The sequence below is a fragment of the Heliangelus exortis genome, chromosome 1 (assembly GCF_036169615.1).
Source record: "Heliangelus exortis chromosome 1, bHelExo1.hap1, whole genome shotgun sequence".
In the NCBI taxonomy this organism is placed as follows: Eukaryota; Metazoa; Chordata; class Aves; order Apodiformes; family Trochilidae; genus Heliangelus; species Heliangelus exortis.
In genome coordinates this window covers 166316254-166331593 of record NC_092422.1, presented here as the reverse complement: position 1 = coordinate 166331593, position 15340 = coordinate 166316254, and the positions used below count along the sequence as shown (strand labels likewise).

Sequence of the window (15340 nt, the reverse complement as noted above, 5' to 3'; positions counted from 1 at the left end):
TAATTTTTTCCAGTGTTGGATTAAATGTGAATTTATACTACTTACAGGTGTTCGAGTGCATCCAAACCAGAAAATGCTTTCTTTGTAATGGATCTAATCCTGTTGCCTTGGAGCATCCTGAAAATGTAAATACATGATGCAGAAAATATGCAACTAAACGGAAGCATTTTTGAGCTGAACAATTGCATTTTTGGCATTTATGTCTAATCTGCAAATATTAGCCATTCAGCCTTTCCAATGCAGTAAAGTGTCTTACCTCTAAAAGATTCTAATTTATTCCCCCCAGAGTAACATCTATGTTTAACGCTTTTTTAGAAGATATTTTATGTATACAGTTCAGTGGATTTTTATAAATGTATTCAAATAAACATCTTTTTATTTCATAGATTTGCATTTGAAAATTTCAGTGCAAAGAAGCCACTTCCATTGGATGCTGCATTACTTGGTCAAAGCCTATACTTGTCACTCTGCCACTGGCATATAATTCATTTATTACTTCCTATTATGGGAAACCTTCATTCTTAAAGAAATGTTCCCATAAACAGCAGTAATACTTAAAATATTTCAGATTAGTTTGATTTTAAAATATGGAATTTCTTTTGTAGAAAAATAACATTTTATAAAGAACAAAATGGTAAGGGAGAAAGAAAAACCATCTCAGCTACAGAAAATAAATCATCATTTTGGGGGCTTGTCCCTTGATATACACATCAACTAAAATTTTTTTTTAAAGGAATGATGACATAAGTATTGCAGCAATACTCACAGATTCCGAAGTTTATCTAAGCCAGAAAAGGCACCATTCATATCTTCAATAGTCCATGATATTTCATTGTTTTTCAGATCCCTGTTTAAAAGACAACAGGAAATCAAACCACAACAAAATACATCCTCAAGAGCATGTATTATTTAAAACAATTTCTAAAACAGCTTTTTGGAATGTTGCTTTTTGTTGTTTGGGGTTTTGCTTGTTTCTTTTTTTAAGAAAAGATTTTCCTGGTTACCTATTTAATTTCAATTTTTGCTAAAAGACTTTAAAGTTTACTGGTATTTTTTCCACTGATAATTAAGAAGCCAAGCCCAACAATTTTAAGAATCATTAGAAAACAAAACCATATTCCTCTAAAGGGGTATTTAGACACAGGACTTAAGGAAGGAATGTAATAGGAAAGGAAGGAATTGTCTCTTGCCCCTTTGAAACAAAATACACTCATGCTTTTGTAAGTTCATAATATTAACACACAGAGATCATAGAGATTTATTAATAAATGAATCTTTTTTACATCCTACAACATCAGTAACACTAGCTTAATTATCTGTGAAGAATAAAGTGATGAGATCTGTGAAAAGAATGATGTGTCAGCACAGAATCAACAGGGCAGGCAGGGCTAGAGGAGAAGAAAAATATCTAGGAGGAAAAGTCTGACACTTAATTCCTAGACAACTCTCAAGAGGATCTTCCTCTATGATCTAGATCTCTGTAAACTTGAATAACCCAGCATACACCTCTCTGAATTCTGACTTTGCTAGATGCACGATGTGTGAACATGTGAGCAAAATCCTGAAAGTGAAGTACAAGCACCTTTTTTAAAGCCTAGAGCTAAAGGCAAACATTTCATTCATGTGGTTAACAGATGGGTCAACGGTACACAACTGGAAGATTTCAATGAAGCAATATGTATTTAGATTAGTTTACTTCTTTCATCCCCTTCTTTTAAGAAATGTTATTTCAAAAAATGCTCAAATGCTTAAAGCAATTGCCAGTCACGACAAGCATCTGCATCCATAAAAATACACATATTTGGAGTTTTGTCTTATTTCTAACATGAAGGAAAATGTTGATTCAGCTAGCACAGAACTGTGATAGAGGTCCCTAAAGCTGTGGGTAGCACTGGAGCTTGCTGTCTTTGAATAAAGACATGCTTTTCCCATAATAATGCCACTGGAAGCTTGTATCATAATTACCACTATTCACTGTACACAGACTTAATAAAACAGGACATCCTCCCTCTGTCAGCTTTTCTGAAAAAAAATCCTACCATAAGAGAAACATTTGCTGAACTGGGAAAGTTAACAAAAGGTTCTTGTATATTTCATAAGAAAAAAAAAAAAAATCTATAAACACTGAGGGTTTTTCTTAAGGTTTTTGACCTTAAAAACTGAGTTTGTCAACTTACAAAGTCTGTAGACTGGAAAGTCCCCGGAAGGCACAATCAGCAATGTAATTTACTTTGTTGTTTCCAATATACAGTCCAACCAGTACACTTAAACCAACGAAGCTTGAATCATCTAACCTTGCTAAGTGATTGAACGTCAAATCTCTGCAAATTCAAGGAAAAAACATGATTTAATGTTTAATCTGCAGTGCTTATTATTTGGTTCAACCCAGGTGAATTTTCAGGGGGGGGGGGGGGGGAGAAAGATTTTTCCCTTACAACTATCACAAAACCTATTACACCATTTATGACCACACAGCCTGTCTCATTTCTGACAATTTACAAATTACTGCAGAATTAATTTCTGTCATTTGAAAATGACCGTGTTACAGCTTTAGTACAAGTGCCACAGCAAAATGAAGTAGTCACACTTGCCTTCAACTTCTTAACCAAAATATAGCTGTCTCGCATATAAAAAAGTTTTTGTCACCTTGGAAACTTTGTTATGAAAAGTTCACAGATCAGTGGTAAGAAGCTCATGGTTTGGCACGTACCCGGCTTTCGAAACTGGAATAGAATAAAAGCTACTCACAGCTCACTGAGTTTCTGGCAAAATTCCCAGGCATCAGGACTGATCCTGCTGATGGCATTTTGGCTGAGGTGGAGTTGCTGCAGCATCAGCAACCCATAAAGCCAACCTTTGGTTACTTCTGTTAAGTTGTTATGGTCCAGCTGCCTACAAACAAACACAAACAGAAAAAAAACCCATAAGGTTCACTCAGTGGCATGTGTACTTTGCTACAGGTCTACATCTGCCTTCACTACACCAGCTAGTTAGCTGCAGCCTCTATTTACATTTTAGAACTGTATGCATGCATTCAGAAATGTTCTGTCCTATATGTTCACCAATGGCTACTTGCTGCTTTTTGAACCACACTAGAGCAATTTAATTCAAAAATATCTTTAAATTTTATTGGTCAGTTCCATTAATTTTGTGCAATTCTACTTCATATGCTATCAGAAAAGTATACGAGCAAATGGAATGGACTGCCCGGTGAGGTGGTGGATTCTCCATCCCTAGAGACATTTAAAAAGAGACTGGATGTGGCACTCAGTGCCATGGTCTAGCAACCGCACCGGTGGGTCAAGGGTTGGACTTGATGATCTCTGAGGTCCCTTCCAACCCAGCTAATTCTATGATTCTATGATTCAAAAAGTTGATACTTACAAGACTTCCATGTTGGTCAGTCCCCAGAAAGCACCATCCATGAGCCGAGTAACCCCATTTCTCTGCAGTTTCAATGATTTCAAAGCTGGGAGTCCTTGGAAAGTAAGCCCATCTATTTTTTTTATTTTGTTGCGATTCAGCTCCCTGCATCAATAAAATTTACAGTTACAGCAGGGTAAGTTTACCTGCATGCCAACAACCTTTCTTCTCTCTCTGGAAACAAACTTTAATTAAATGCTTTTCTTGCAAATAAAAAGACATGAGTTGCAGGTATAAACAAACATTTTACTGTCATACATTATGTTTAACCATACTAATATTGTTCTGCCTTTTTGATATGGAGGAAATGTACTTGGTAGGCTCTTTGACTTTAAAGAGTCCTTGTAGACCTAGAATGTCATGGTTAATCCTGTTGGCAAATTCAAAAATGAAAGCAAGTTGCTGATGTTTATCCAGAAATAGCAATTAATTGCAATCAATATTTAGTCAGAAAAAGTTAAAAATTTTAGTTATCATAGGTAGGCAAAATTAAATATCCTGGGTGATCCCTCTTTCTCCATCGAGTCAAGCGTTCACTACACATTCCTCATTCTCCATAAGTAGTTACAAACATTTTCTTCCCTCTTTCTAAAGCAGCCTTGGCACTCATGCTTCTGCCACTACACACAACCCTTGTAGGTTTGAAGTAGGGACCCAATATGTACCCTGGAAAGGAGTTATAAGGCATAACTAGCGGGAGGGCAAGCTGCAGTGACAGCAGTACTCAATAATTTCTTTTTTCCTGCTCTCCACAACACTTTCTTACTTTGATCCTTTTTAAATCCAAACACTGCACCAACCTCAAGCAGCTTTGTGACTTTCTATGCTACACAGAAAGGGAAGTCATGCCTCACACAGGCACAAAGAATAATGTTAATTGTTTTTTAAAAGTGAATTTTAAAACTAGCCATCATTTACTAAATTAACAGCTTATTTATTAGCAACAACTCATACACAGTATAAAGAGACACGTTTGGACAACACTAGAAGAAAGCCCTCATATAATGAGGGTCATTATAGAGAATATAAAGAACATCTGCCCCCCCTTCAAGGTCTTATATCTCATCAATCTGCATCCTACCAAACCAAGAACAATCCTTCCAAAATTCCCTTCCTACGGGAGGTAAAGGCCTAAGCAATTCTCTCTCCACAGGTATACCACAATTATTTTTCAGACTCTTGGTCAAGTAGGAATTCAGTTTTCCTTTCTGGTGGTCTGTTATGAATGCTACATTATAATAGGTATCTGAAAAGAGAATCCTACTCCTTCTCCTGTATTTAAAGGTGCATAAACATTCAGAATAAAATGAGCACTCAGTAAAAACAGCCTTCAGTTCTCCCCCATTCCTCCTTTGAATACTTCTTCCACGTTATAACACAAATTTTTGCCCTTTATTGCAGATTAGTTAACATCACTAGGCCAGCCTACAGATTAAATTGTGAAGGAGAATGATTTTTTTAGGCAAACATAAGAGATCAGAAAGTCTACTAAGATCCTTAAATCCTGATCTCTGCGGGACTGTTGCCAAGCCTCTTCCACTGAGGCTTGAGTCAAACTCTTCCTGCATTTGTATACAGAACAGACACAGTCACTGTGGCCAGATGTTCTTATGACCTTTCACATTCAAGGCTAACCTAAGAGAATTCATAATTTTTAGCTCCTGACTATCTAATAATGGAAACAATTATTCAGGATTTGACAAAGTGCAGTCCTAAGTCCATCCTACTGTCAACTTATTTATTTTTTGGAAAACTTAGATTGAAGGAAAACAAAATTAAAAATAAAAGATATTTCCCTCTCTTCCTCCATATTAAATAACTTCATTATTTATTAGGTAAAACATTTACAGACAGCATTGAATCAATGAAGCTGATGGGCATCTCTTTAGTCAAACATATTGCTTACTGTCATACTTTCTGAAAGCAAATTAATTTCCTTAATTTCAAGATGAAAGTACAAAATAAATAAGAGACTGCTGTAGTGAACTAATATAAATTTAATTCACTTAGCATTTTTCCAATTATTTCTTACAGGAATACCACTATTATCCCTTCTCTAACCCCTTCTTTTCTTTCAGTAGGCAAACTTGATGTTGAACATAAAGACTATTCACATCACACCAGTATATAAAACCAGTTTTGTTCAGCACAAAGCTGCAGTTAGTAAGGGCTGTAGTAATATGTTTTCAGTGTCTGTCTCACTCTGCCTCTGGTTAAATTAAAGGCTAAAGTTCAAGAACTGCCAGTGCTTTGGAAAATCTGAAAACAATTAGTCAATTGTAGGTTGCACTTACAGGTGCTGCAGATGGGAGAGTTTAAACATCTTTTGAGGGATTGCTGAAATTCTGTTCCTGTTCAGTTTCAATACTTGAAGTGTCGTAGACAAATTGTCAAAGGTACCAGGCTCCATGGAGGTTATTCGGTTACTGTTAATGTACCTGTTGAAACAATGTCTAGAAAGTTAAATTTACTGTTATTTAATAAATTCTTAATACCAAGTAGCAAAACCCAAAGCTGTTGCGCTGCCTACTCCTTGATGAATGGAATTTCATTTATTATAGAAATTAGAGCTCTTGACAGCTCAGTCTATGGTCAAACAGTATTTTACCACCAACATTTTGCTCTACTCTGCAGGTGTGCATTACTGGCAGACAATAGCACATTGCAAGCCCACAACTTTATTTTCACTCAGTATAGCTCTGGCATTGCAATATTCATGAATAAGGATTAAGGTAGATTCAAAGAAGTCCACCAAACTCCATGTAACTCAACCAGGTAGCCCAGCCAAGGGGAACTTAAGCTCATTTTGTTACATAATTATCTCTCTCAAGAGACATACCGATTTTTTTCATCTCAAAATAACCTTCACTTTTTGTAATCTAAAACCTCTCACTGCAGCAACTAATGTCTCCAAGGTAGCAGCTTATGTTGCAAAGATAAAGCAAGAAATAAATATTTTTGTCTATTGAAAGAAGATTACCTTAAACAGCTGTCAATCTTAAGTATTCAAAAAGTTTTTTGAAAGTAACCTGAAATGAAAAAGTAATACTAAGTTTTACTTACAGATACTTCAGCTGTAAGGATGGAAAGGATGATATTTTGAGCTCTGATATGTTGTTGTTGCTCAAGTCCAAAGTTTCAAGATTCTGAAATGGCTTCAGATGTTCAGACAAGATGCTGGCAATCTTGTTACTGGTCCTAAAATTTAAGGACAGTAGTCAAAAGACAGACCAAACACTTGTTAAATACATGACAGAGGAAAGTTAGTTCTTGATTCCTGTACTTGAAAATAATTTCTGTAAAGAAAACCAATGACGTATGTTCTCTAGAAAAAACATCCATTTATGGCCATAAAATAATGAAATAAAACCAGAAACATTTCTTAAAAAAGCAAACTCAGCAAACAAGATGAAAAAAAAAAAGCATTGTAACTCAGTTACTGCAATTCATGGCTTTTAAAACAAGATTTCAAATTCTCTGATCATCTATTTCTGAATGGCAGAAATAGCTAGTATTTGCATTAAAAGTTTCTCACAGTATCATAAGGAAATCAGATTCAAGTTGTTTTCCATTTTAACCAAATTAACTTCATAGTTGCAAAACAATGTGCTTTTTTTTAAAAAAAAATATACAGCATGAATGTAATTTCTATAAATTTCATAATCTCTAAAAAAGCAGACCCAGATAAGAGATGGATGACAATGTGCCCTACCAGAAAGATGTTTTTGAATTTTGCAATTAGACCTATTCTTTAATATATAGATTTTTCTAGTGAGTTTGCAAATAATAGAATTTCTGCTCCTTACAGAAGTTCTAGACTGTACATCTGGTCAAACTTCAGCTAAACATCACACCCAGTTCAACAACTAAAGTTCTGCAACTGTTTAAAGACATAGGTATCCGGGTCTACTATAAGAAACAACCTTTCTTTCACTTCCAATTAAACGTACTTTTTACAACTCTTGCATTTCATGTTTATACCCCGCAACTGACCAGGTTTTTGCACCACAATTGCACAGTATCACATATGCACATCAGCAACATTAATTGGCTTATTTGTTTGGGGCTAACAGTACATAGGGGAAAACAGATCACGACCAATTAGGTGAATGTAACCTGAAATGATCCTTGTTACCTTGGGAAGTTCAAGTCAGTTCTGGCTGTGGGACATGCTGGGTACATTTTAGTATGATGAATGATCAAAATTCAGGAGCTCTCCCCAGTTCCGAGAGACTGGAGGCAAAGGCAGTTTCAGTAAAACTATCAACAAGAATGTTGATTCTGGAAGGTGTTTGCCTTTATTGGAAATAGTTGCTCTGGATCAAATAGTAAACCACACATTTAGGACAGCATGGACAACTCTCACATATTCAAGGAGTGTGGGGGGATTACTTGTCAAGACAAGAAAGTCCTGACTCAAAAACTGAACCAGAAGTCAGATTAATGGGCCCTCTGACCACATGTGGGAATGGGTAAGTGATCTTGCAGTCTCTCCAACGCTGCACTTGTATCATGTTTCACTCCTCAGGCTGTCTGGTAGAGGTATTCTGCATTATTATTTTTTTTTAACTCTTAGCTGAAAGTATTTATAATAAATGGAAACAAATTACTTTAATAAAAACCAACAACAAACACTACCACCATGTGTCAGTCCCACTGGCCAAATAAGAATGTGAGTTAGATAACAGGTCATAGAGCCTTGCCTTTATGCATTAGTTTGTTTATAAGGTAATTACTAACAAGGTATTAAAACTGCCAATTACTTGAGTGACGAATAAAATTTTCCTTGCAGTAAAAGTGTGCTCTAGCAGAAGCCAGCAATTTCCTGAACTGCACGCCTCCTAAATTGCAGTGTGAAAGTGTGCAGTTATAGAGCAGGCTTGCACAGTGCTGTCTTTGTGTCAGCCTTGCTCCATAAAACAGAAATTCCTCACAACTGGCAGGATAATAGCCCCTGTATTACAAAGTTTAGTTGGACCTAATGGGACCAAATAAAACTCTCATACAGCCTTCAGATTAGCACTTAAACTAACTGGCAAATTACCCGACACAGACCAGCCTACAACAAAAACAAATAAACAAAGAAAAAAATCCCAGCTTGTTTGTTTCAAGGAGTGTTTTCTTTTATGGTGATGGTCAGGTCATATTGTGGGGAGAAATTTAAGTTCTTTTGTTCACTGAAACAGCTACACATCAAAGTCCTAGCCCATCTCACCACAAAAATCAAACCAGCCCTCACTGAGCACCTTACTCAGATTTGTAGAAGTTACTCAGATGCAAAACAGCTGAATGTTCACTCCTTATTAGCCCAACTTCCTACTCCAGCTATCCTTAAAAAAAAAAAAAAATTAAAACAAATTGAGTGCCATTATTCAAACCTAGAAGAAGACTGGCAAGGGCTGAATATATTAAAATAGCTCTGCTTTAAGGACAAACTTCAGTCAAGACAGAACCAAACAGTACCCTCTGTGTCAGCACACCACCATATGTTTGTTCACTATGCAAAAGAGAAAGCAACACCAACTTTCCAGCAAAATGCTGCTATGCTGTGCCCAGACAAAAGGAGCTGAACACACCACACTGGTTTCATTTCACAGACCCTCAAGGGGTCTGTGCAACAGGGATCCCCTGCAACAAGAGAAGCAGCGCATCAGGTTCTCACAGAAACAGACCTGAAGCAACCTGATCACCATTTATTCATGTGCAAGGAACAGGAACACGCTACAGCTTCCTGGAATTTCTCCTGTTACAGCAAAAGCAGCAACAGCACCAAGGAACACAGATAAAACCACCAAAAATACCTGCATAAATTTGAACATGCTTTTGGCAATTTGAATGACTACACCCTGACTTGCAGCAAAAAAACCCTTCAAAATCCCAGGAGTGTATGCAGACTGATTTAATTATCTTTACATAAGCCTGTGTGACTACCAGCTTAAGATGGAATATCACTTTCTCATTACAAGCATGAGAAATCTTAGCCTTCCTTCTCAGCATTCATGACTTAAATCACACCACTAGGCCAAAACATCTACCACAGCCTTATCAATCATGATCTCAAGATTAATTCTATGTAACCAACAGTTACAACCTATCTAACAAACAGCCATGTACTTTCCCTGCCTCTGCAGAAATACAAAGCAGGACAGCAACTTCTCTATCCATTTTGTTAAGGATCTAGTCAACACCATTTAGACCTAATAGTGCCTAGGTCCTGAAAAAAAAAAACAAAAAACAAAAAAACCCCCAAAAACCAAAACTATTTTTAAATATCTGAGATAATATGCCTTAGGATCTCTTGATACAAATCGTCAGTATGTAATGTTTTCTAAGTAAGAAAAATATCTATGCAAGCTTCATTACTCTGGTCCTGTAACACAGAAGCCCCAACTATGAAATACATTATGACCTGACGTTCTATCATTTGTTTCTATTCAAAATTCTTCACAAAAAAAGTATTCTTGCATTTCCCTCTCCAACATAACTCTTTCTTTTGGGTAGATCTTGATCTGCTGTGTTTTGAGAACTTCTTAGTCTTACTTACAGCATGGTCCTCACAAGTCCAGAGGTGGAACAAGCTGGTAAAAAACAAGTTGCCAAGAATTAAAATTTTGGAGATGTGTCTGTGCAGTGTGTTCTCCAAAGCTGCTAAAACGTTAAATCACTGTTTTAATAGCTTTGTTATTCTGGACCAACATGGTACCTCCTGTCCCTCAACTAAGCTCTGAGAGGCAGGATATACTGAATTTGCCTCACCAACAGACAAATGGAGTAATAGTAGACTCTCTTTCTAGAGACTAAGAGGATACATATAGAGAAAAAGCACTCTGCTAGGGCTAGATATATCTTTTGGAGCAAGCAGTGCTGAAGTCCTGACGCTGGAGTTCATCGGGGTTTAGCTTGACAATCTTGTGTTGATGTGGCTTCTAGGATAGAGCTGGCTTAGAGCACAGGCAAAGCAGATGTGACTGTCCACATCCAAGAACATACTGGGTGGTCTCTACTATGTGCCACCATAACTCACAGCCTCCTTTTTTACATTTCCTCAAATCTTTGTGCATACTTCACCTGTTCTTCCCTCTACTCACCCACTGACATCATACAAATCCTGGCACATCATCTATGGTTTCTTGCACTCCCTCTCCTGCTCTTACAAGAAAAAATTAGCTCTTACAAGAAAAATTATTTCAAGACAGAGTAGAAGAAAATTTAAGCAAAGAAATAATAATAGTTAAGATGAAATATCAATATTGTAAGAAACTTTCACCAGAAAGTGCTGGAAGACTCATATTTTGTGGCTTTTAGCATAAAACTGGACCACTATATGGAAAGCATACCAGAAGAGTCTCACTAACTTCTAAAAGAAGAGGAAAAAAAGTATGTTTTTTTTTTAAGCAAGACTGTAATGAACAATTACATCATTTAAAATATTGCAGTTTTGGTTACAAACTGAACAGTAACCTTACAAAAATCCCCTGATGTTACCTGGACTACGTGCTTTTCTCAACATTAGAAACTCAACTGCACTGAATGCTAAGAACCTCCATTTTTCTATATCTTTGCAAATGTTAGATATAGAAATATTTTGAGTGAAGCTGTTATTCTCCAAGATGAAGATGCCAGAAATAGAACCCGGATTCTGGCTGACTTCCAGTCCTACTGGTAGGTCTACAAGTCATGCCTCCTTCACACACAGACTTCTCACGTTCCTTGCGGCAAGCAGTTCTTTCTTTTGAAGGCTTCCTTCATTCCATGATCCATGCCATGCCTGTCATTGCTCTTTCAAGCCAGACGTCAGCAAGTCTCTGCTCTTATTTGTTGTTCTTTTTGTGGTATACAGGCATCAAGTAGAAAATGAAAACTCAGAACTCGGTAGGATACTAAAACCTTGAACAAAAGTTGAGAGGAAAGGTTTGTTGATTCTTAAACCAAGTATCAACTGGGGAAAATGGGAAGAGAAAGATGCAAAATGAAGCAACTCTGGGATCAGAGATGTCTTCGTGATCAAAAAGAACAAAGACAAATCTGAGTTTCCAAACACATGGACCTTTCATAGCTATTATCTCCTGATTCTAGGCATAGCACCAATATGCAATTAATCAAACTTTCCTTCCAAACTCTCGTTTTGATACCCTGCAGTCTGGTTCCCATTACACTTTCTGACCATTCAAAAATAATCACAAGTTACTTAGGACATGATAGCCAAGTGAACGTGTAAAGTTCATTATTCTAAAGAAGGCAAACAAAAGCAATGCAATCATAGCTATTTCCGCATGACAATAGGAAAAACAACCCATTGTGGAGCTGATGCACACTGACTGTTAGTTAATGCTAAAATCTCAGCCATAAATTATAACTATGACCTAGATTAAACCCAGCATAATGTCCTCTGATATCAGAAATCATATTTCTAATCTGATGTATGGACTGATTAAGTAAAAACACCTTTTACTGTTCCAGAGCCAACCCTGCATTCTGGAGGGAGCAGACCAAAGTCTAAGCACTACAGACTGCAAAGCCTTCTGTATATACTCATAAAAACTGTTAGCACTAGTTGCTGAGGAACGTTCTCTTATCCACTTCTATTTCACTCAAGGCACTGAGTCATTACATTTCACTGCTCTATCACAGTATCTATCTACCACTTCTCTAAGACACCACACTCCAATATTTACGCCTGACCTCTTAACTTCATTCTGACTTTCACTCATGTCCGTACTATATGCTCTACAACTTCACATCTCCTCCTTGGTAAAATTTCCTACCATTCTTCCATTTTCTCACACAAGTGAGAAGTGTGAGAAGAACAAGTCAGAAGAACACAAGCGTTATTGATTTTTCAGATCGTTATTTTTTTAATCCATCCTTTTCATTAACATTGTTGATCAGAAAACCATGCCAGTTTTTTTCCACTACAAACAGCTCCTAAAATTTGCATTCTTTTTTTTCTCATTGCAAAAGCATTTGTCTAGGCTCTCACTATTTTTTTGCTACAACAAACTCCAGGTTTCTACATGCTTCTTCCCTTTCCCATCACTCATCTAAAATTACTGCCATAAAGTTTCCATGTCTGCAAGTCTAACTGAGACAGGTTCCTTTTCAAATTCTTTCATTGACTTCCTCTTAGTCTCCACACCAAATGTCAAAAGACTGCAAGAACTAATTCCAGTAAGTTTCTTCACTTCAGCTTTTTGCTTACAACTTCAGCCCAAGTCACACATGGTTTACCACCACTCCCATTTTTGGGACTTTCTCCAACTACCCTTATGCCTGAAGCCCAGTCTGGCATTCCTCTATCCTTTCTTCAAAACAAACTCTTCCAGGCAGCATCCAAATCTTAATCCTTCCCATAATAAAGTGGTAGCTGAAGAGATGACAAGGATGTAAAATATTTGACCAACATTTTCTTAATACTGGGAGCCAGACTCCAGTTCAGTATGCTAGCTTTATAAACACACAATACCACTTTCTCTGGCAAGAGCAGAAGGGAAAGGCATCCACTCCTACTGAATATAAGCTTTCATTTTCAGGAGTTGTGCCTAAACTCCTTTCTAGCATATGTGCACTGAGAACAGTGTTCTCCTGGATTTTACACACAGCTTCTACTCCCAGGTTACTGTAAGACAACCAAGAGGCAGATTTCTCATGCTTACCCAATAATTTTGCAAACAAGGATTATGAAAAAAACCCTTATCTTTACAGAAGGCTCTTTTTGCAGGAGTTCTCTTTAAGACTGCCACACAAAGTGCAAAGTATCACTCTTATTTCTATCTTGCCAGCTGGGGCAAATGCATAACCCATTTTGCACGTTTCTTTCAATTACTTGAATTTTACCTCTCACAGTTACTATTTGAAGCATGATCTGTGATGCCCATTATCTCAAAGCACATTAAATGTAATTTTCCACATTTTAAACAGGAACGACATAAAATACTAAAATAAAATCACTTCTGAATAGTGTAAGAGATTAATCACCACTTTTCTTCAGTAACTATGTTTGCACATAAAGTTAGATAGGCATTTAAGCTGTATGTTGACTAATGAAACTTAGATTAAAACAGTGCTCACTTAAATTTTAGAAGAGTATATATTGGCAACAGAGTTGGATTTGTTTAACAAACAATTAAAATCAGTGACCAGAACATGCTCTATTATTGTCCCCCAAATGAAGAAAGTAAGACTATTCTATTCTTCTGGGTAAGCAGAATGGAAGCAACCATAAAGCTGCCTAAATACAGATGAATATACAGATCTTTAGTCACAAGCTCAGCATCTTGCTTAGCAAAGATCTGTGAGAAGCCACTTCAACTTAAAAGTTAGTTTACTAACTTCTTTCTCAGATTACATATTTCAGTTAGGTAGCATGAACAAACACACATTCACTCTGAAAGATCTATAAATAAAGACATGGACACTGCAGCATCATAAGCTCCACTTATTAAAGGTTTATATCACAGTTAGCTCTGTCTCCACTGCCTGATAGCACAATGCTTTACCAATCTCAGGAAATACTTTGTAAATAGGTCTTTCAACAACAGGATTCTATTCAGATTGGAGCAAAGCATGCCATCCACTGAAAAAAATTTTACTGAGGACTGAAATAAAGATTAATGAGCAACTAATCAAGGTAGAAGGAAGGAGCTATAGGAAGACATCAAGTTAAGCCTGGACTCGTCTGATAACTTAATTTGACATTTCAGAGCTTATATATGAAGCCCAGTACACACTAAAACTTGCAGAACTTCTCCAATAAATACCCCACTGAAACTGTGTGGCACAGATAAGCAACAGGTAGAACCTCCCATTCAGATCACACACTACCACCTGGACCCAAAAAGACTTACAGTGTTTTTTTGTTTTCAGTGACCAAAATAATATTTTTTAAAAAGTAAACACTGTTGATGGCTTAGATAATTTTGCTCTTTTTTTTTCCTTTGAATAGAATGACTTTTTACCTTTTCGGTACAGAAATTCACTGTTAGGTTTACTTTTCAAAAGCATTAATTGAACAACAAAGGCCTAATATCAATAATCAAGTAACAAGAATGGAGTAATCAGAGTAATTTTATACTGGCTAATCAGAAACCTAGAATTAAAAGTTGAAACAATTTTGCTTGCTATAAAAACTTGTGATCCCCTGCAGTCATAGAATCATAGGATTTTCAGGGTTGGAAGAGACCTTTAAGATCATCTAGTTCCAAAGTTCCAACCCCCTGCCATGGTCAGGGACACCTCCCACTAGCTCAGGTTACTCAGAGTCCTGTCCAGCTTGGTCTTTAAAACTTCCAGGGATGGGGCTTCCACCACCTCTCTGGGCAACCTGCTCCAGTGTCTCACCACCCTCACACTAAAGAATTTCCTCCTAATCTCTAACCTAAATCTCCCCTCTTCCAGTTTAAAACCATTACCCCTTGTCCTCTCACTGCAAGCCCTTGTAAAAAGTCCCTTCCCAGATTTCCTGTAGGACCCCTCCAGGTGTTGGAAGGCTGCTATTTAGGTCCCCCCAGAACCTTCTCTTCTTCAGGCTGAACAACCCCAACTCCCTCAACCTGTCTTTGTAAGAGAGGTGCTTCAGCCCTCTGATCAGTTTTGTGTCCCTCCTCTAGACATGCTCCAACAGGTCCACATCCTTCTTCTGTTGGGGCTCCAGAGCTGCACACAGCATTCCAGGTGAGGTCTCACCAGGGCAGGAGAGGGGCAGAATCACCTCTCTCCACCTGCTGGCCACACTTCTTTTGATGCAGCCCAAGATGTGGTTGGCGTTCTGGGCTGCAATTGCACACCAGTGGCTCATGTCTAGCTTTTGATCCACTACTACTCTTAAGTCTTTTTCCATATTGCTGCTCTCTAGTGTGTACTCCCCCAGCCTGTATTCATGTCTCAGGTTGCCTTGGCCCAGGTGCATGACCCTGCACTT

At 37.4% G+C, this 15340-nt stretch overlaps 1 protein-coding gene across 1 annotated transcript in view; it reads right to left on the bottom strand.

Moving 5' to 3' along the window:
- LRIG3 (leucine rich repeats and immunoglobulin like domains 3) overlaps positions 1-15340 on the bottom strand; it is a 43073-nt gene that overhangs the window by 14991 nt on the left and 12742 nt on the right. Inside the window, exons 4-10 of the mRNA XM_071733520.1 lie at positions 6487-6621; positions 5718-5861; positions 3385-3528; positions 2749-2892; positions 2178-2321; positions 767-847; positions 46-117 (exon numbers count right to left, since the gene is read on the bottom strand). Of these exons, the coding sequence (XP_071589621.1) occupies positions 46-117; positions 767-847; positions 2178-2321; positions 2749-2892; positions 3385-3528; positions 5718-5861; positions 6487-6621 (864 nt within the window). The remainder of the gene's footprint in view (positions 1-45; positions 118-766; positions 848-2177; positions 2322-2748; positions 2893-3384; positions 3529-5717; positions 5862-6486; positions 6622-15340) is intronic.